This window comes from Halyomorpha halys, unplaced genomic scaffold (genome assembly GCF_000696795.3).
Source record: "Halyomorpha halys isolate HHAL.00 unplaced genomic scaffold, Hhal_1.1 Scaffold658.1, whole genome shotgun sequence".
Classification (NCBI taxonomy): Eukaryota; Metazoa; Arthropoda; class Insecta; order Hemiptera; family Pentatomidae; genus Halyomorpha; species Halyomorpha halys.
Genome location: NW_027110302.1, coordinates 607,007 through 628,582, shown reverse-complemented (window position 1 = coordinate 628,582; position 21,576 = coordinate 607,007). Strand labels below are relative to the sequence as shown.

The window sequence follows — 21,576 nt, the reverse complement described above, 5'->3', positions numbered from 1 at the left end:
ATTACAATATATATATATATAGAGAGAGAGAGAGAGAAAGAGAGAGAATTAAACAAAAAAAAGTAAGGAAATAAAGATGAAATTAAAACAAACACATGAACATTATTAACTTAGCAAAACATTGTTTTTTTCTTTTCAGGCTTTAATGTTCAAGGGAGGATTTGTTGCAGCTGCCAATTTCTTTTACTACCGTATTTGCTGGAATGTAAGGACAGAAATTTTTCCAGAAAATTTAGTCAAAAAGAGACACTCACCTTATTTGAGTATAATATAATACCTAAATCTATTATTTACTAATATTTTTGTTTTCATATAATAGCACAAATACGATAAGATATTCACAGGCTGTTGTTTTTTGCACTTTCATATAAATATGTAGCAATTTATCTTCAAAAAAGCTGTATTGGGAGTTTGAAGTCATGGATCATCGTGGTTACTTTGGTAATGCCAAAATAATTAAAAAATAAACAATTATTGAAACTAAATCATATAAAATAATGTATAGCATACAGTAATAAAGGTTAACATAATATATTAATTATACAAAATATATTACCTTTTCTAAGTTTCTGATCAAGAAGCATCTGTGCAAACTAACAAAAGTTTTCTGTTGATGAGATAAAGGTTTTACAGGAGTTAAATGATTTAACCTTGCAGCAACTGTAGCTAAAGCGTTAGCCCCACTGCACGATTCCTTAGAAGAAGCCTATAATTAGAAATATATATCATATAAAATAATCTAATGTCAACAATATAAACAATATTAGTATAGTTCTTCATTTTTAAAAACATAAGTGAGAATTTTGAATTATTTATAATGTTGATCAAAACAAACCAAAAAAAACATAGAAACACATTTAATTTATCAATAAAAACTTACTAATATAATGTTATTTTAACAATGTTTCATTCTTTCTATTTTTACCACATTCAAAATTTATCTTACAAATGAGACAACATATTGAAAATATTGGGGAGGGGAGGGAAAAGAGGGATGATGAAAATGTTATAATTATAAACATAAATATAGGTTATTATTATATGATTAGATTATAAAAATTATTAGGGTAAGGTTACTATTTAGGACAGGTTACACCAATCTTCGGTAACTAAGGGACCTGTTTTAGTCACAGTTTTGTTAATTTTTTTCATTACTGCCTGAACAACTAATTCTTGGAAGCCTTCGTTGTCCATCAAATCATCTATCTCCATCAAATCCATTTTATTGAATTTTAAAAGAAACAGAATAATAAAATACACTTTCTGTGCTACAAATAGAACTATGGAAGGTTCTTGGAGTGGTTACCAACTTAAATGGAGGTTTGCTCTAGATCTCAGTTTAACCAGCTATCATTGGCCAGTAGAGTTTACTCACAGATTTGAAGGTTAACTTTTTGGTGGAACGGATAATTATTGATTTTACTCGAGAATTAAGAAATCACAGTTTAAACTGTGATGGTGCAACCAACCTTAAAATTAATAATTTTTTTTAAACTCTTAGTGTGTGTGAAATTTACTAATCAGCACTAATTTACCTTAAGTTAAGTTTAAGTTTTACCAAAGAGGTAAAAATAACTTCATATTAAATTTATTAAATAATTAAATAGCAACTGTACTTTCTCCAAACAATACAATTTATAAACTTGGCATATTATGCAACTGCCCAAAAGGGATATATGAATTATAGCTCCTTTGGTATAATTTGCATATTTCAGAGTCAAATTTTTAAAATTAATAAGATATATTTTTTAATTCTGAGGCAAATCAAAAATAATATATGATGAATCCTTTACCTTAGCATCTTTAGTAGGCTTGGTCTGTTTCTTGTCGATAACAGTCGTTTTTCTTCTACTACTATTTTTCCTGGGGCGTCCGACTTGACCAGGTTGTTTGGTCTCTTCAGTAACTACGGACACAGAGACGGACGGTGTGCCAGAGCTCTGTACAGCAACTCGTTGCCATTTTCCTCCAATCACGCCACGACACTTTGAGGAACCACACTTACACGGCTATAAATAATTTAATAATCATTTATTTCTTGTAAGACAGAAAAAAAAATTATTAATTTAAATTAAAAAAAAAAAAAGAAATAATATATGATGAACAACATAAAAAAAGGGGAAAAATGAGATAGCTAAAATTTTTTTTCAAAAATAAATAACAATATTTTCTGATAGATTTTCAGATGGGCGGCATGACGGTTAAGTCAGAACGGGCTACCACATTCTACATTACATAAAAAATTTGTAGCTATTTTTAATTGTTTTTATTTAGCTCATGAGAAGAGAAAAACAGGAAGATTCAAAGGTAAACTTTTTTTTCAAAACTATGACATCTCATTTTCCCCTATAGTCTTATGATTTTGGTAAAAATTTGATAGCGTTAATATTTTAACCAGTTTTTCGAAAAACAATGAAAAAAAAATTATAATAACATAGAAGTGTTAAAAAACTAAACTGTATAATATTAACAAAATCGTATGATTTTCCATTCCACTCCTTCAAATTTGATCAAGAGTTGATTAAATAAAAATATATATAATAAATAAATAAAATATTAATTTATTTAATTCAGTAAATCATAACTTACCTGTCCTTCAGCTGGATTAAATAAAGCAAAATTGTAATCGTAAGAGAGTTCTTCACTTGCATCTATGTCACGGAGTGCAAAAAGAGCCATCCTGAACAGGCCGTTCACACACCACTTCTGCATTTCGCAGTTGGGTTCACACGAGTGGTTTACGAATCGACCTAGATAAATATTAAAAAGTAATTAAAATAATAAAAATAAGAATGTCAAAGGCAATTCACCAAATACAAGCGGTCATCTTACTTTCGTCAGGTTTAGTTGGAAACTGAAGAATTTAAGTTACACTCTGCTCGACAAAAATGTGGTTACACACACAAAATCACAACACAAATACAACAAAAACCCCACAGCAAACACAAAACCTTTAGTTGAAAGTATAAGTATTGAAATTTTTTATATAATGTACGCTTTATTTCAATAGCTTTATTTGCCTTTCCAATTTACTTTTTTACTGCTTCGTTCAATAAAAAAAATTTAATAATTTTTTTTTTAAATGATGTAACTTTGAATTCAAGCAAAGTTAAACATGAACTGAATAGTATAAATTTTCTATTAAAAGTCTCAAAATCAAAATCAGCTTTTGGAAGATTATTATATACAATTATTATTCGAATATTCAATTTAGTTAAATTTTGATTGGAAATGTTGAATCGTGATATTTATTTGACAAGGGAAATTAAATTTTTTAAATAAAATTAACAAGTTTTGGTACTAGAATTTTAATTTTCTTTAAAAAAACCGTTACTTTGTTGTGAATAAATTAACTTTTTATAGAAAATTCCTCAAATAAGATTGAAAGTAAATTGAATGAATTGGAGTGAACGAGCATGAAAGAAAGCAGGGATGAGTAATGAAAAAAAATTCAACAGAACTTATATTTTTGTTCAACAATTGTAAGAAAAATATTTATAAGTGATATGACTCGAAGTTTAAATAATTTGGACTAAATAATACCAACAGAATTCCATGAAATATATAAGAATATATACTTCAATTTCAATAATGGTAAAAATCAAATTTTTACTTTAGTCAAAATTAGAACTAAATGTGTTGTTTCAGTGATGAAAATTAAATTTTAATAAAAAATTAACTGACTTTTTTTTCTTATGTAAGAAATCAAAAGATGGCTCAGTTTATTACAGTCATCTTTATGAAATAAAATACAAATAAAAATGACAGAAGAGAAAACTTCTTACCTTCTCCTCCCATCCTGTGGCCATCGATGACAAGACCTGAGTCAAGATTCAGACAGTAATGGTGGGTATCGTTTTGGTAGCGAGATGCCATTCTTGCTTTAAACTCTCGTTCGGATACAACTTCGCCAACATATTCCAGAATAAAATCGTCCTTCTTTATTCCGTATTTTGTTTTGACTCCCCAACCCTAAATGTAACAAAGGACCAAATTGATAAAGAGGATATTCTAGAAAAAAAAGTTGTCTCGACAATCATATAAAGAAGAAACATTACCTTATCTTTTGTCATGAATTTGATTAAACCAGGAGCCCATTCATGTTTTTGAATTTTTTGATTTGAACAATTATCTTTACAGGGACAGAACTGCGGTGAACATTCTGCAAGGACCATGCGGTTGATGCACTCTTCTCCACAGCCGGATGAAGGCTTGCAGTTGCAAGCTTGAGCTTCATAGCTCAACGTTGGTTTTACATCATAATACACATCTGAAAAAAAAAAAAAGGTGTTAAATACTGTAATATCCTCTTTTTGAGTAAATAGTTTTTTTTATATATAAATATTTTTTTATTATTATTTTTTGTATCGTTTTAGTATTGTTTATTTGTTGTATTGAATCGAAAAAGCAAGCCAACCAATTTTGTTCAGTCAAATATGGAGTGGAGTGCATCGTTAACAAAAGCCAAGATGGCGGCGCTGTTCTGAAGTCGGTAGAATCACTGCCATGTTGAGCAGATTGAAATATTTTCAAATATATTTATCTTCCTATCATGATTTTAATTACAGTAGATGTAAGAAAAAATAGAAGTTGAGAATAAGTATTAAAGAAAAATATTCATAAAAGAAATTATAAGCAAAAATTCAAAACTGTTGTGCTACAATCGATGTTTATATCGAACATCTAGGCAGAAGAATGAAAAAAGTTTTGTTTGGACGGCGGGGGTATTGGACGCGTCCGGGAAATGAGGACGTCTCCAGGAAGAGGTGATGCGGACCACCCTTTGTCGACAACAAAAAAGTGGTAGACTTCAAGAGAAAAAGACATCAAAAATCATCCAAGAAGAATAAGGTACTCCTTCTTTGGATCGCCGCGTGAGAGGATCAATGCTTTATTTACAGTCATCAGGGCTGTTCAAGACAATAGGTTAAACAGACATTGACAATAACGATATTATATAATAATATAGACAATCATTATTGTCAATGTCTGTTTAACCTATCGTCTTGAACAGCCCTGAAGAAGTCCTACAAAGTATAGTGAAATGTCGGACAATAAATAGTTGAAAACAATTTTGTTCTTTTTTCACCGCAACCCTGAACATCTTCTTCATATTTTACATTATACGGCCAGCTATTTATATATATAATTGTTATTATTATTCAAAATGTTTATAATTTTAACTTGAAATGTCACTATGATGAATTCCAAAAATCCTATAATCTGTTTTATTGATTACTATTATTTTGTAGATTTTGGATATGCATACCTTCTAATAATTGTCTAGTTCAAATCTACTTGAATCTAGCCTAAATTGGGACTTAATTATTTATCGTGTATAAAATACAAACTTACTAGTCCTTATTTTCTTATAGTTCCATGATGGGACTGAATCTCTGCCAGGAAGTTGATTATTCATATGTAGCCACCAAAGATCGTAAGGAAGTTGGAAGTGGATCTTCCTCTGCCTTACCCATTTGGAGCAGTAAGCAGGCGGTGGTAGGAGGCCGAATTCGTGCTCAGCACGATTGTACGTTGTACGAAATTTAACAGGATCACTCGTACTTGGTTTCCTAGGCCTTAAAAATAAAAATAAACCTTTAGTCACAAATGATATGGGAAAAGTAAGTATTTAAAATAAAAATAAAAAAATTCAGCCACTTACTCATCCTCTTTAAAATAATCAGACAAAAGCCCAGCAGGTAAATATTTCTTCTTCCATCTTGGAGGGTGTTTTCTCCTTAATTTCACTGAATCAGCATCGCTACAATAAACATTATTAACTATTATTAACCAAAGATAAATGCTTAAAACACAATGAGGCATCAAAACAGAAATAGATAAAAAAAAAAATTGAATTACAGTAGAACTCCGCTTACCCATTTCTCTGTGGATAAATAGGTAGCAAACATAAAATACATTAAGTGCTGATAAAACAATAAGTTTAATAAGACAAATCAAAATAACATTGTGACAACTATTAAAAAAGGTAAAGATCATTTTTACTCTTAAATAAATTATGCATCAAAAGAATTTTTTTAATTTTTAGCAAAAATCGGGAAAAGGAGACTTAGTTAAGTTAAAAATTAGTTAAATCAAACAATATTGAAAAAGTGACTAAAATTGAAAAACATCGGTGATGTTTTGGTCCCATCTAGAATTGATAAGCAGTTTTCTATTTATGTATATGTATACTTAGATATGGAAAGCTTACCTATCATCCTGTTCTTCCTTATGTCGCCTCAATCGTTTGGATATTGATGTCTTGATTTCTGACGTAGAAGATATAGCAACTTCATTTTGTTCAGTTTCTGCTTCGTCAGTAGTATTTTTCCTTTTTCTTCTTTCACTCGCAACAGTTTTTGATCTTAGCTCCATTGTCCTCTTATTGGTAGGTTTTAATTCCAATTTTTCTTCAGAAGTATCATTTTCAGTTTTGCTTTTTTCAGTTGGCTCCGATTTTTCGACAATTTTTTCTTCATAATCTTTAGTAATATTTTCTTTTTCATTGGTTTCAGAAACTGTAGTGCTGTCAGGGATTGGTTTATCTTCTGAAATTAGAACTTCAAACTTTTCATCTTGAATTTGAATATCAACAGAACAAGGACTCGGTTCACAACTTTTAGTCTCTTCTTTCACCAATTCTTGAACAGGAGTTAAAATGCAAATAGGATTTAATAGTTTAGGATCAGTTATGTCTACTTTTGGTTCATCTTTTACTTTCTGGGCTTCTTGTTTTGTTACCGGAGACAGTGCGGGAGTTGACTCATTAACAGCTGTAACTATAGACAGTTTGGTCTGGTCTTCGAGAACTGGTGGGGAAGAAGAAGTCCTTTGCTCTCCAGTATGTTCTAACAGAAGTTTCTTCTTCTTCTTCTTTTTGACAGGAAAACCTGTCCTGTTTATGGACTTTTTCCTTTTCATTTTCAATCTATGTTTTCCCATCGTTGACAGAACATTTTGTAGCGGGAAATCAGATTGGGAGAGTTTAGTCACGTGAACTCTAACATCACAAATAACTCGCCTCTTTTTTGGTTTGTTGATATCATCTTCGTCTAGGTTACGTTTTATCTGAACTGGTTCAACTTCCACACTAATCCCTTCCAGATCTTTTACAGGTTGAAGTCTTTCCTTTATTTTGGAGATAACTTCTTCAACACATTTTACAGGTAATTCTGGAGTTTTTATTATCTTTTCTAAAGCTTCAGCCCCACCTACTTTAGCAGATGGTTCAAAGACTCCAGCTGGAGGTTTTTTCTCAGGTTTGACTTTAGTTGTTACACCTTCTGTAACTTTTGGTTGTACAGGAGCAACAGTGGCTGATACTGGACTTGATGTAGCAACTTTAGTAGCTGAACGTGTACCTAAAGCAACAGCTGATGTGCTTCCAGATGTTGGAGAAGGTTTCGTTAAACTACTCTTGACAGAGGTAATAACTGATGGTGCATTCTTACTAGAAATAATAACACTTGGGGATGCTTTGGGAGTAGTTGCTAATGGCTGTGAATTTCCTTTAGATCCATTGGCTGAGTTTGGTATAGAAGTTCTGCTACTACTTGCATTATTGAGATTTGCACTTTTATTTGAGGGGGTTTGGCTTTTGGAAATATTTTTTTCGTTGGACTTTTCAGTTATAGGAGAAGCAGTTTTTATTGAATTTTTGGCATCAGATGGGGAAGCAACTTTGGCCGCTGAACGAGTAATCAAAGCAGCAGAAGTAACCGATTTGACCAAATTACTTTTAACAGAAGTTATCACTGACTGAGAATTTTTACTGGAGGTAATAACACTTTGAGGAAACTTGGCTGCCGTGGAAGGCGACTGTGATCTGTTCCTTAGTGACGGCGATTGGATATGACTCTTTGCAATATTCAGGGATTGGGGACTGGCAACTTTATTAGAGATATGGGCCTTAGAACTAGGCGTCTTTTCAGAAACTTTTTCAGCAACTGGAGCAGTCGGCTTGACTGTTGCTTTGCTTTGGGTAACCTCGGCAGGCGAAGCAGTTTTAGTAGCAGATCTAGTACCCAGCGCAACTGCAGTGACAGAAGGTGGTTTGGGAGAATTTCCTTTAACAGATGCTATTACAGACTGACTGACTTTCCCTGAAGAAATGACAGCGCTTGGATTTTTCAAATTATTGACAGATGCTTGAACATTAGTCTTCGAAGCAGTTGTAGCAACCTGAACATTCTTTCCACTATTTGTAGTTGGAGTTGTGTTCCCTTTAGCAGATATTTGGCCTTTGGTGCCATGTTTTTCCAAAGGTTTATCCACAACTGGAAGATTTGTTTTGACAATGGTTTTTGATTGATTTAGCTCGACTGAAGAGTCTGACTTTTCAGCCGAGTCGTTATTGGTAGGTGTGGCACTGGACACATGGTAATGCCTCTTCTTAAGAGGTAGCCTTTGTTCATTATTTGCTGTTTCAGTTTTTTCTCTATTCTGTAAAAAAAAAAAAAATTAAAATATTTTAAAATAAGGAAATAATTTTTTTAAACTATTATTTTAAATATAGATAAAACTACCTTTGGTATTTCCACAGTACTCTTCTTAATCCTTTTCTTACTAATAACTGAAGAATGCGCAGGAGATACAGCGACTGCAACAGTCTTCTCCCTCTGTTGTACAGTTTCTTCTTTTGTAACTTCCGGACCAGATTCTTTATCACTAGTTTTAGGTCTTTCGTTACCTTTCTTCTTTTTCAAAACTTTCTTGACGCGAAAGACTGACGGGATACCGCCGTCAAATTTAGGCTTGAAGCCGAGGCTAATACTACATTTTTCAAACTCATTAGCAAGTTTGTCAACTTCAGCAATGAATTTAGGATCGAGTGTAAATTCACGGATACGATGTTTTCTTTTCTTGTGCTTGTGCTGTTTGACTCTCATAAGACCTTTCGGTCCGATGGGAAGTCGTGGGCAAATACCTTTTTGTTTTACTTCCTTTTGAGGAATAATCGGTTCTAAAACAGGTGGTGTTTTTTTCGGCCTGCCTCTTCCCCGTTTAGAAATCCCAGGAAGACTCGGGATTTGAGTGGCCTGTATTGAACCAGCAATGTAAGGAGGTACTTTCAATTCAGTCGCTGCTGGAGGTAGAACGACAGGCTTTTTTATTTCTGCCGGTTTTCCACGTTTCTTTCTCATTTTCCCTGAGCCTTTCGGCCTTCCTGGTCCTCGTTTTCCACCATGTTCAAGTCTAAGCTCTCCCTTTGTTGTTTGCAGTTTAGTGATTTCATCCTGTAAATTACGAAAAGTAAACAATATAAAATACCAATATTTAAAAAAAAATTAATATAACAAACTATCACCAACCCTCAACTTTCACACATTCCACATAATTCTAAAAAAATTAAACCTTTAAAATTTTGTTTTCCACAATCAAAAAATCTCCTTCTATAAAGAAAGCTAATACTTTAAAAATTGAATATTTACAAAACACCCTAGTTGATTATATTATGCAAGCATTGATTCTAATAATAACAAATAGATACTTGAAAAAATGGTTTTTAGTACGTATTTTTTAATATCCTTCAACTTTTGAACATTCAATATTCCCATATATTTTTAGGAAACAATTATGAGCAAAAGTTTATGGGCATCTATATTCTCAAATTTATTTTAGAGTAAGCATAAATATAGAAATAAAATAAATATCTAAAAAAAAGCTGAATTATGAAAAAATACTTACATTTACTGCAACAGGGGGCTTGCGTCTCAGGTGAGGATTAGGTGACGCCACGGGTGAAGGGTGATGAGCCGGCGAACCAGCGACAGATTGAATCCCAGAATCAGGAGATACATTGCTCTGGGCAGGGTATGCTTCAAGTTCTGAAGGAGGTCGTGGCTTCGGAGGCCTCCCTCGTTTTCTTCTTACCGGTGCCGTGCCAGGTTCCGTTTTCTTATCTTCGCCACCACCTCCAGAGCCTCCCCCTCCACGTGACAACATTTCAGTCTTTTCAACAAAATCTTCAAGGAGGTTTGAAGAATATACTCCACCTCCCTAAAAAAAAGCAATACAAATATTAAAGTGAGATAAAGAACAAACTTCAAATACAAAATAAAAAATTTAATTGTCGAAGGTAAGATAATGTTTTTTTCTGTGGGTGAACTAATCTTTGAAGAGCTTCCTCTAAAAAGGTAATAACTATATAATTTAACACTGGTGCTTGGAACGAATCACGCCATATTTCAATTTCAAGTGCTTTTAAATATTGTTCAAACTACCTTAAAGTATCCTCTTCCCGTTTTATGCAAATATTTCAAAAGTGATATAGAACCGTCACTCCCTGGGGGTCTTAGTGGAGTGGGTATGGCCGGGAAGGATTGCCTTTTTGTGTGTTATGATCTCCTGTTGTCATACATCGCCCAACCTACTCGCTATAATAGCCTGTTTGAAAAGTAAGATAAGTAAGGCTATAACGGAGGGTGGGAGTAGAGAAATTCATGTGGTTTTTCAATTTCAGGAGCTTTTAAATATATTTAATACTTAGGTTCTTATGTACCAAAAATGAAAATATTTTAATCTGATAAAAAGTAAGCCTTTTTTTTTTCTTCGAAAAGTTCGATGAAATGATAGTTGGAATGTATATTGTGAGAGCTCTTCAATCTAAAGTCAGCAATCAATTAATACAAACAAAACCAATGAGTCAATCTAACTTTTCTAGAATCTCATCGTATAATTTACTATACACAGGAAATAATTTATTCGGATAATGTTTTTACTTCCACTAATTAATATATAGAACATGTAAAAGTGGGAGTATTGCGATTTTGTAAAATTCTGAATTCGAATTTCTGACAGAAATACACGTTTTGAGGTTCCCTGAGTCCTATTAACCTAGACTAGCAAAATGGTCTGTGCGTGAGCAGCCTAACTCGAAAACAAATTCATACCAAAGTTAAATTACATATTTAGGGGTTTTCAATGCTTGGGATGTTACAGAAATGTTTTTATTAGTATTAACTAACAGAAAATGTCACTATAGGAAATCGATTTTTGAAGGAAATCGACACTTTTTAAGGATTTTCTCAGAAATGGCCAAAGCGATTTTGATTAAACAGAGTATATCAATGTATAATTGAGTGGTCTTTAATACAAAATTGGTTTTATCTATATTGAAATAGCCTAACATGGTTTAAATGACAATATTTAAAAAATCTTCCTTTAAAGGACCTTTTATTTTGTCTATTTGACATAAATACCCAGTTCCAATTGTTAACAATAATAAATAATGGATCAATACAAAATAGTAAACAATTTGATAAATAATTAAAGGAGAAGAAAGGAAAAATAGAGTTTGAACTAGAAAAAGCCAAGATCGCTCAGCTTGATTTCTTCCAATCACATTCACAGAGCTCTGTATCTTTTGTTATGGTAAAAATGTAGGGTCTAACTAAAAAATATACATCCTCTTTTATGCTCAGAGAACATATTGACTGTACAATGTCAAAGTGGCATATCTGTAAATTTTTATATTCTGGATTTTATTGTATTTTAATGTGATTTTATATTTCCTTACTAATGCCAATAGAACTCTAGCTGAAGATGAAATGTTAATATTTAAAAATATAAAATGATCAATTGAATTATATCAGAATTAAAAATCTGCTACCTCAAATGAGAGTGAAAACAGGAAAACTTCTTACTTCCATTTGTTCAATTCTATAAAATATTTATTTTACTTTTTTTTCATTTCTCAACCGATGATATGCTCTAAAACTATCTACATACACAGTGAAACTTTTTCCTTTTTGAGTTAATACCCCCATTACCAGTTCAAGCAAGTACAAATCTCTCTATATAATTTATAATTAATAGAAATTTTGAAAACTTAAAACATTAATATTAAATACCAGATTTTGTCCAGTAAAACACAATAAAAACATTTTTCCTTTTAACCATATTTTTGTTAACTATATAAAAGTAATCGCGATACATCTTTAATATGTATTGCAAATGATTCAAAAAATTAAAACCCTCAAAACGATTAAAATGTTTATTTATTCTAAAATAACACATCTAATTAATCAACATTAATAAATAATTGAGGGAAGGAGCACTAAATAAAATGTTTACACTTTAACAGAGATGTATGTAAATTTCTGTCATCTACCAATCACTGACTATTTTCTGAGTATAATTAATAAAAATATATATGTATATTTAAACTAACTGCAATAGAATATAGTACAAAATAAAAAATATTAATAAAATTATGAAAATACCTTGCAAAATAAACTTATTAAATACATAATCACAGATATAACAATCACACTCTAATACACCGCCAGGACACATCTTGCTCTACACATGGTTTCTGATTTTTTTTTCCCCTGCCGTTGCGACTCCCCCCTTCAGCTTGCCATATGTTATCAATTATCAGACAACATAGGCTAAGCGAATAATAGAACATTGGTCAAAATATTAAACAATCGTATATTGTTACTTCACTAAAATACCAATTACTACTTTAATGAATTTATATATATCACAATAATACTGATGGATCATCTGCAATTATACTAAGGTATTCAAGAATTTAACATTACCCTAATTCTTGGCACGGAGACATGGTTAGTACCGTTATTATTTTTTTCTTATCTCCCAAATATCTTAAGAATCAAAAATGACTAGTTCAAAAATCATATCTAACAGGAAGTACCACAGTTATGACACAAAACTCTTAATTGAATGTGAAAAATAAATATTAATTTACTGGTAATAGAGATTTAAGGAAACCTACCAAGATTGAAAAAATGAGGAAAAATTCATAGTTTTGTTTTAATGGTTTTTTGTTTCATATTATAATTTAAACATTGCCCATAAAACCAATTTAGCACAAAAAAGTGAGGTGGAATTTTTTTCAAAAATTTTTAAAACCATAAAATAGTAAGGAATGTCTTTCTAATTAAATTTATATAAATGAAATTATAATTATTTTTTTTTTTTTTTTTAATATTTATTTTGACCAAAATAATGATAAATATAACATGAAAAAATGTATTTTGTTTTTTATTCACTTGATTGCCAGGAATGGGAGTGAGCAGATATATTTAAACTTAATAATTAATAGGAGTAGCGAAGTGATTCGACAAACTGTCCTACAGAGATTTGATAGAATATAGTTAATTAATATATGGTTGGGTTGTATGGAATAAACCAATGTCACCTACAAAGGGAAAAAGCAAAAAATATATTAATAAAAATAAATAAAATGAAAAACAACAAACCCTCTTTAAATTTTTCTCCAATTATATAATTTTCATAAAAATAAAAACGATCCAGGAAAACATTGACATGACAAAACCTACGATGTGGTTGAAACTTAGGTCAAAATAATAAATAGTTTTTGGAAGATCGTTGATTGACCATGTGTAATATATAAAAGGAAGATGGTTCGGGAGCAATCGACAGAACTCAAATAGTAATTTAACTATTTATAATGGCCCGATGTTCCACTCTGCTTCGCATAACAATTCAACAGGCCCTACTGAAATAGAGGTAAACACAAGAAATGATTTTGTTCAACAATTCTTATGCTTACTTCTCCATTCAGTAAGCACTGATGAAGCCCAGCAAAATGGGCCAAAACATTGGCACATATCAAGTAGTTTAATTATTATTTGAGTTCTTTTGACCACACCCGGACTCAATCTGCCTTTCATATAAATATTTTTTATTTTTTTATTTTACAGCACCACCACATTACCTAACCATTAAAAAAATTTATAATACTAGACCATTACAGATCGGGTACATTTATGAGCACATTTTTTACTGAAAAGAATATTTTAAATGAGTAAATATATTTAACAAACGAACAATTTTATACAGAAACACTCGAAGAATTGTTTATTTGCATTTTCATCAACCATTTTCTTTCTTCTACTATTCAGTTGCTGAATCAATACACATCTATGACACAACATTCCGATCATTGATAAAAATAAAATTCTAGCTGCAATCGAGAAAGGCAAGAAAAAAAATACAATAGTACGTTTCGGGATAGCTTTCTCAATTCTTTTACTAATTTTAAAACAGAGAGCACATTTTGAAGGCAAGTACCTCAGATCAAAGAGGATTAAGTCAACTGACTTTGCTCAACATGAAAGATGTTTATTTGCTTGGTTTTCTCAGCGTAGACAGAACAAAATTCCTGCCTGAGGTCTGTTACTTAAATAAAAAAATCCATCAAAATTTTTAACTAATTTGTGAATCAAAGATTTTTAATGCAATATTATTAGGATATAACATAAATATTGATATTATTACTAAGGATTACTGAAGATTTTAAGCATCTTGAGAAAGGAGAAAAAAAAATCATAGCAAGTTTCTAGATACCTCCATCAATTCTTCAAACAATTTTAAAATAAAAAAATCTTATTTGAAAGCAAGACTTTGCTCAACTTTAACCATGCTTAATTACTTGGCTTTCTTAATGTAGACCAAACAGTATTCCTATCAGACAGCCATTACTTAAATAAAAACTCAATCAAGAATTGAGTAAGTTAAGATTCTAGAAAATTTATCCTAAATAAAGCAGTTTAATTGGAAACTTTTTAAATTTTTTTTGAAAGATTAATAGTTAACTATCAAAGCTGAATCGTAGTTTCAGCAACTTTCCTGGATTCTGAATTCTGAAACTATCATGATTCAGCCCAGCCAAGTGGGGTAAAACGTGGTTATCACTAAGCAGTTTTTCTTTTTTTTGCTATTTTGGTACATTTCTTGACCACCACATAAATCCTCAATAAATTTATTGGGCTTTGGGAATTTGGATCAACAAGCCAACTGTAGTTGGTAGGTTTCTGGATAATACCATCCAAACATAGTACTTTTTTTTTATAAAAAAAATGTATAGAATTACCTCTTCTCGTTCAGAGTCATCATCATGGGTTGAGTGGTGTGATGAAGGTGGTGGCTCTTCCCTGCCGGGGTCAGAATCAATTTGGATCCTGGATATGGCATCAGATACCACCTGCTCCGGGAGGAGTTCCGTATCGGAGGAGGAAGGGGACAGGGAGTCGGGAGGAGCGGGTTGGGCGCTGGCGTCGAACCCATCCAAGGAGCCTGCCCCCACATCTGGCAAGATCGCAGCGAGATCTTCTTGATTTATTACCTGTTGATTAAATAATAACCATTTAGACTAAGAAAATACATGTAATAGTTTATTAATATTTTACATAGATCATAATGGAGGAAAACTGTATAGAGCTTTATCTGAATATATTTAATATAAAAGGTAAACTTCAAAACTCACATTCTCCACTTCAGATAATTTTAAATAAAAATGAAAAACCTCTAATTTCATTAAAACAAAGTTTTTAAAGACACTTTCCTTTTTTTTTTTTTGTCTGTTAGTTGACAAAAGGAATGAAAATTTGTTTCTAAATCTTAGTACAGGTTCTATGTTATGCAGTTAATCATAATAATTAATGTAACAGATTAATACATTATAAAAAAATAAAATAAATAAGGGTAAGATATAAATATATAAAGTGAGATACTAAATAGAAATTAATGTTATTTTTATCTTTAATATAAAATTTAATCTTTAAGTAAAAATTATTGTAAATAATGTCATCATAACATACCTGAAGGTGCTCCGAAATAGGAATTGGGTGCTCGGGTGCTCCAAGTTGTTGGGCAAGTTGTACAATGTCATCACCGTTTTTCTCAGGTTCTTCCTCTTCTTCATCGTCACTCTCTGATGATGATGATGAAGTAGAAGACGATGAACTACCACCTCTCGCTCCACTCCCACTTTCCTATAAACATAAACATTAAGTAATTAATAAAATTACAATAATAAATTAGCTTTGTAAATAAATACGATTAAACAATTAGTTTAGAGATGGTAGTATACTTTGAAATGTTTTCAGTACACTCAATACAGATGGACAAAACAGATAACAAATCGTAATAATAGAGATGAACGCTATTCTCAATCTTCATTATCTTCCTCTTTATGTCATTGCTAGTACCAAGAGGTCTTAATCCAACAAAGCCATGCATCTCACTTCATTAAGGGTTGTAGCATCTCTTCTCTCTTATCCTCTGCACTTACTTAGGTGGCTCTACAGTCCAAGATGGACTTCGGTTTCCCTAACATTTTCTACCCAACATCTCTCTTTCCAGAGGAGCCAAGAGTGTATATAGCAGCTTGAACATGTTGAAATGTTATAACTACATATACCTACTAAGATGGTCACAAAAGAATACTTCTCAGGAAAGAGGAAGAGAAGATGCCCTCAGTCCAGCAGGCAAAAGAACCTGCAAGAGGATCTTAAGAAAATTAGGGGAAATAGCTGGAGAAGCAGATTTCTATATAGGGAGGAGGGCTGTAGAGCCAGTAGATAAGAAAGAAGAGGTTATAACCCATTCAGAAATGAGGTAGCCAAGAGGCATGTTTATATTTAATTAAGACTCCTTGATGCTAGTAATGAAGAAATCCTACTCTATGCTTGGTTGACTTATATCTCAAGGCGGTCCCACTAAATGAAAACTTGACCCTTTTACTCTGGTTAGAATAGGTAGGTTACCTGTAGGATAAACCCCTCTCCCATATCAGAAAAGAGGAGGTAGGGGATAAAAAAGAAATACATTTCCAGTTCTCCAACATTAAATGGAGTTTAGATTAATTGCCTTATCAGTACAAATCTTAAATTTTAACACATACTCATCACGTTATCCACTAAATTTACATAGTCATAAATATCCATGATTTTTATACATGAAATACTTGTAAACCCTTTTTAAAAAGATTATAAAGAGATAACATTATTAAGTGTTGGTGAGTAAGGTCAAAGAATCGGTCAGCGTGTGTGTGTGTGTGCCTAGTCCCCTGTTAACGGTAAGAGATATGGATCTTCTGAATCATTAATCTCCCACCTGCCACTGCCACTTGTATATATTACGTCTAATTAGTATATAGTTTTTATCTGTTATGATTAACAGCTTCCTGGCGTATGTTTAATTCTGATGAAGGGGAAAAAAAAATATCTGGCTGTAATTATAAAATAAGGGCAATCGAACACGAAGAAAAATATTTCGAATAAAAACTATTTCTGCACGGATGTTCTTTAATTCATTATAAATTATTTTAACTTCTTATAAATACGTTCATCATATTATATTTTCGGCCAACTTACAACTTTTAAAAAAACTACTTTTCTATTTTCAATTAAAAATGCAAAAAACTTAGTCATACCTGACATTCTTAAAATAATTAGCTTCAGACATATGACTTAATAATAGGATATAATTAGTTGGCGGTAGATTTTAAAATAAAACAGAAAAGTGCTGTTCTTTTAGTGTGCTCTGACGGCATTTCAAGTTTGCCCAAAAATACACATTTTGTAGAACATTTTCTCTGGAATAATTTCGTACGGATGGCCAATCATCGAAAAATGCTTAAATTTCTAGTTATGAGAGAAAAACTAAATTTTTTTTTCGTTCTGAACCTGACGGCCAGCAAGAAAACTAACTCGAAATTCGGGTTTACAATATATTTAGAATTTTTGGAAATTTTTTAAATCTTTTAATAACATTAAATGTGATAAAAGAATTTTAATAGATTAATATACGAAAAAATTATTTAACTTTCTTCATTTTTGCTTTTGTTTTAAAAACTGGCGGTTGATGAGGTAGAATATTTGAAATTTCTATTTAATATTAAAAAAAATATATGAGCATCGCTGAAGAAAAATCAATTTTTTTTTTTTAAATTTCATTTTATTAAATCTTATTTTTAAAAAAACTTATTTTACTTTTCCCAACGTTCCGGCCTAAATTTTAGGCCTTCGTCAGGGCTATAAAAAACGAGATAACAATAGTTAGTGAAACGTTGGCACTATTAAATAAGTTTTTTAACGTTTTGTGTTATTCTCTGACAACAACCCCTAACCATATTTTTATTTAAAAGTAATAATACATTTAGTTCTTCATTTTTGTATAGATTTTTACATATTTTAAATTATTTTTTATTTTTGCTATCTATCTATGCTTTTACCTGGTTACATTATTTTAGTTGTTTGTATATTTTTTTTCAAGCTTGAGGAAACCCTGCAATGTGGGGCGAATTTATTATGGCTCATAATAAATTCCTTTTATAAAATAAAATAAATTTTACTTATTTGTGTCCATAACAAATCTATTGAGCGAATCTCCAACCATCTTTCTAATATTATAATAACACTATAGATAATAGAGAAAATTCAAATTTTCATCAAAATATAGTTTTAAAACTGAATGAAAGAAGCTCCAAGAGCCTGTCAGCACCGTGCATCCTTTCAGAAAATAAAATGTGACTTCATCAGGAGAAACCTGTCCTCCCTAAACCGGAATCTTGAAATTGTGAATAATAAGGACCAGCATTATAATTATAGGGGATTTAACAACACACAACAAAAATAAAAAAATATAAAAGAAATAAGCGGAGATGAAAGAGAGAAGTAGTTTACATAATGTATAAATAAGAAAAGAGCGTAATGGGAGCCAGAATCAAAAGCGAGGCGGCAAGAAGGACAATCTCTAATTATGTGACCGGTCAGCATTCCTGTTTGTTCCTACCTTTCGACATGCTCCTTCCCTTTCTAGTCCGGGATACCACTAACTGCTCCTTATATTTCAATCTACAACATTTGAATAATTCCCTCTCAGGCATGCGAGCTCCTGTACACACTCATCACTTAAAAAATTGGCCTTAGAAAATATTTTGAACCAAAATCGAGAAAAGTACACCACCTTGGATGTAACAGCGTATCAGTTATTATTATTATAATAATATTCTTTATTTATCCTGGGACTGATCCCTTAGGAATAATATTACAGCTGTCAGAATTATGCTTTAGAGCCTTAGAGTAAAATACAAAATTTTAATTTTTTTTTTTTATCTTTATTGGAATTTACAACTGTACATAATTATACATTTAGTAAATTTGATGTATGTTATTATGGAATGATACAGGCGTGTAGAGAAACTACCCATTGGTAGCACACTAATGAAGTTTTTACATTAGCAGGTCTCGTGGCCACGCTTATTTTCAGGCGCCTCTGAAAATTATCAGAAATGGAAGACGAAGCAAGGTTGGTTAAGGATTTTATACCTGGTTCGGGTTAGATTGGTTACACATGGAACGTTAAGTCATAATGTATGATTTTATTTTATACAAAGTAAAGAGCATTGAAAATTTTACGATAGATTTTGGATTTGAAGGATTGGATACGAGAGGAATTCGAAGGTTTAGTGGAGCACCAAAGCTCAACTCCATATGTCCAGATTGGCCTTATTACAGTCATATAGATCAGTCTTCTCTAATGGATTGGAAGTTTAGACCGCGTGTCTAGTAAGTGTTGTAACAGTCGAAATCGAGTCGAGTTTCCTGCCTTTCAGTCTTGCGTGAGGATTCAAAATAATAAACAAAAGGTACAATCACTGTTAATATACATATTTACAAGTTTAAACAAAAATCATAATTATCCAATATAGAAGATAAATAAAGGAAGATTAAAAAAAAAATGATATAAAAAAAATCCTCTAAGAAATAATAAATCTTGAGGATATAATTCTATTAAATGAAATAAATTATAATACTAGTATCCTTATATAGGATAATAAATATTTTCAAAAATTCCAATAATGTCCAGAATTTCTATAACCGTGAATATAAAGGTGTCTCTCAACACATTTACCAAACAATAGCTAATTCGCTCATGCCCAAGTGTGTGGATAGGTTAGGTTGAGTGTCGGGTTCTGGGTAGTGGTGGTCGTTTCTCTTATTTTTCCCAAACGTTTATGAACTGTTTGCTGACAAAAAAAAAATTAATAAAACGAACGAAATAGATCAGAGAATACCATCCTATTAGTTTTAGTCCCTATAATTATTAAATAATTATAGTAAAAATAACTCATAAGAGAATAACGAAAAGTTTTATGAATTAAGTCGGAAATTCTTCGATTTCAAAATATATTTTTTTTATTTTATTTCGATTATTTCAAAAATCAGTATGCTATTTTAAGAAAATTGTTATATGTTCACATTATTTTCCACCTATCATTTGAAATAAATACACAAAATGATCACAAAAAAAAAAACTTAAGGACAACCAATAAGACGGGAGCGCGGTGGTACCGTGGCAAGGCACGATGCTACTAACTCCCAGGACTCAGTCGGGTTTGAATCCGACTGAGTAGAAAATTGTTTTCTGTTACACTATAGTCGATAGTCAACCCTGTGAGTCCTGGAGCCCTCGTGGAGTAAGTTAAAGATAAAAAAAAAAAGAAACAAGCAGAGATGAAAGAGATTCTTACCAACACAAACCCATTAGTTCTTAATAAAAGCGACTACTCGAAAATCGCGTCTATCCATGGTCATATTTGATAGCATGCTAAACAATGTGCTATCAATTTGAATGATAGTAAATATAATAAAAAAACGCTAATCACACTTTGAATTTATGAAATAATACAAACGGGCATTTTATATAAAGCTTATGTTTATGAAAGACAGATAGACGACAGTAATAATTAGCAGGCACTGAGCCTAATAGTTTTGTACCTGCTCCAGTAGATGGCAGTGGAGTGTGCAATTGGCCAGAGCCGGCACTAACAACAGCCATTGAGATCTTATTTATTTAAAAAAACATAGAACCCTCCTAGTTCCGTTACCCACTTAACACACTAATAACATTATGAAGTCGAGATCCATTTAATATAATAGAGAGAGAATGAGAGAAGGTGGATCCGTTTATAAATGTTAACTAGACTAGTCCCCTCATTACGTGTCTCCTTGAATAAATCACTATGGCCTCATTCCCCGTCTATTCCAGATCGCACTTCCACTGCCTTATAAATCATTATTCACTATTTTCCGCTTAAGTTAGATCACGTTATATGCCTTCTAAATTAGCTCTTATGAATCAGACTTTATCTTGCACAATAACAAGAACCTTATTTTTCTGTACTTGTATATTTCTTTGATTCGCGCTCATAAGAGCTTTATTTTTATTTTATTTATTTATTTATTGATATTTACAACTGTATAAAAAATACAACAAGTAAATTTGATCATAATAACATAATGATGATTTTGAGGTTGAAATGGTTTTGGTTACTGTTCACTTTTTAATAAAATTTGTGGTGCTAAAATTTCCTGTCTCTTTATTTGTACCTACGAATTATTTTTTCCTATCCTGGTAAAAACAATTTACAGTATAAGGTCACGAGGCCATCTTCTTTTCAGGCGCCTCGGAGAATTGCCAGGAATGGAAGAGGAAGCAAAGTTAGAAACTAGTGGGTTTGGGTGGTTAGGGAGTTTATAATGGAAGGAATGATATCTGCTTCGGGCTAGATCGGTTACATAAGGAACATTTAGGTCTTTATGTATGGTTTAATTAGTAACAAAACAAGGAGAAATGAGGATTTTACGAAGGATTTTGGATTGTAAGGATTGGATACGAGAGGAATTCGAAGGTTTATTGGAGTCCCAAACCTCAACTCCGTATGTCCAGATGGGCCTTATTATTGTCATGTAGATCAGTCTTTTGTAATGAGTTGGAAGTTTAGACCGTTTG

At 31.7% G+C, this 21,576-nt stretch overlaps 1 protein-coding gene across 8 annotated transcripts in view; it reads right to left on the bottom strand.

The window, feature by feature from the left end:
* The window catches only part of LOC106685103 (histone-lysine N-methyltransferase ash1), a 231,029-nt gene that overhangs the window by 10,290 nt on the left and 199,163 nt on the right, over positions 1 to 21,576 (bottom strand). For all 8 annotated transcript variants that reach the window (XM_067048452.1, XM_014427606.2, XM_067048454.1 and 5 more), the window contains 12 exons: positions 15,597 to 15,770; positions 14,870 to 15,121; positions 9,691 to 10,002; positions 8,529 to 9,239; positions 6,215 to 8,445; positions 5,666 to 5,764; positions 5,356 to 5,579; positions 4,059 to 4,270; positions 3,786 to 3,972; positions 2,590 to 2,750; positions 1,794 to 2,009; positions 557 to 706 (listed from right to left, as the gene is read on the bottom strand). In XM_067048452.1, coding sequence (XP_066904553.1) covers positions 557 to 706; positions 1,794 to 2,009; positions 2,590 to 2,750; positions 3,786 to 3,972; positions 4,059 to 4,270; positions 5,356 to 5,579; positions 5,666 to 5,764; positions 6,215 to 8,445; positions 8,529 to 9,239; positions 9,691 to 10,002; positions 14,870 to 15,121; positions 15,597 to 15,770 — 4,929 coding nt within the window. The remainder of the gene's footprint in view (positions 1 to 556; positions 707 to 1,793; positions 2,010 to 2,589; positions 2,751 to 3,785; positions 3,973 to 4,058; positions 4,271 to 5,355; positions 5,580 to 5,665; positions 5,765 to 6,214; positions 8,446 to 8,528; positions 9,240 to 9,690; positions 10,003 to 14,869; positions 15,122 to 15,596; positions 15,771 to 21,576) is intronic.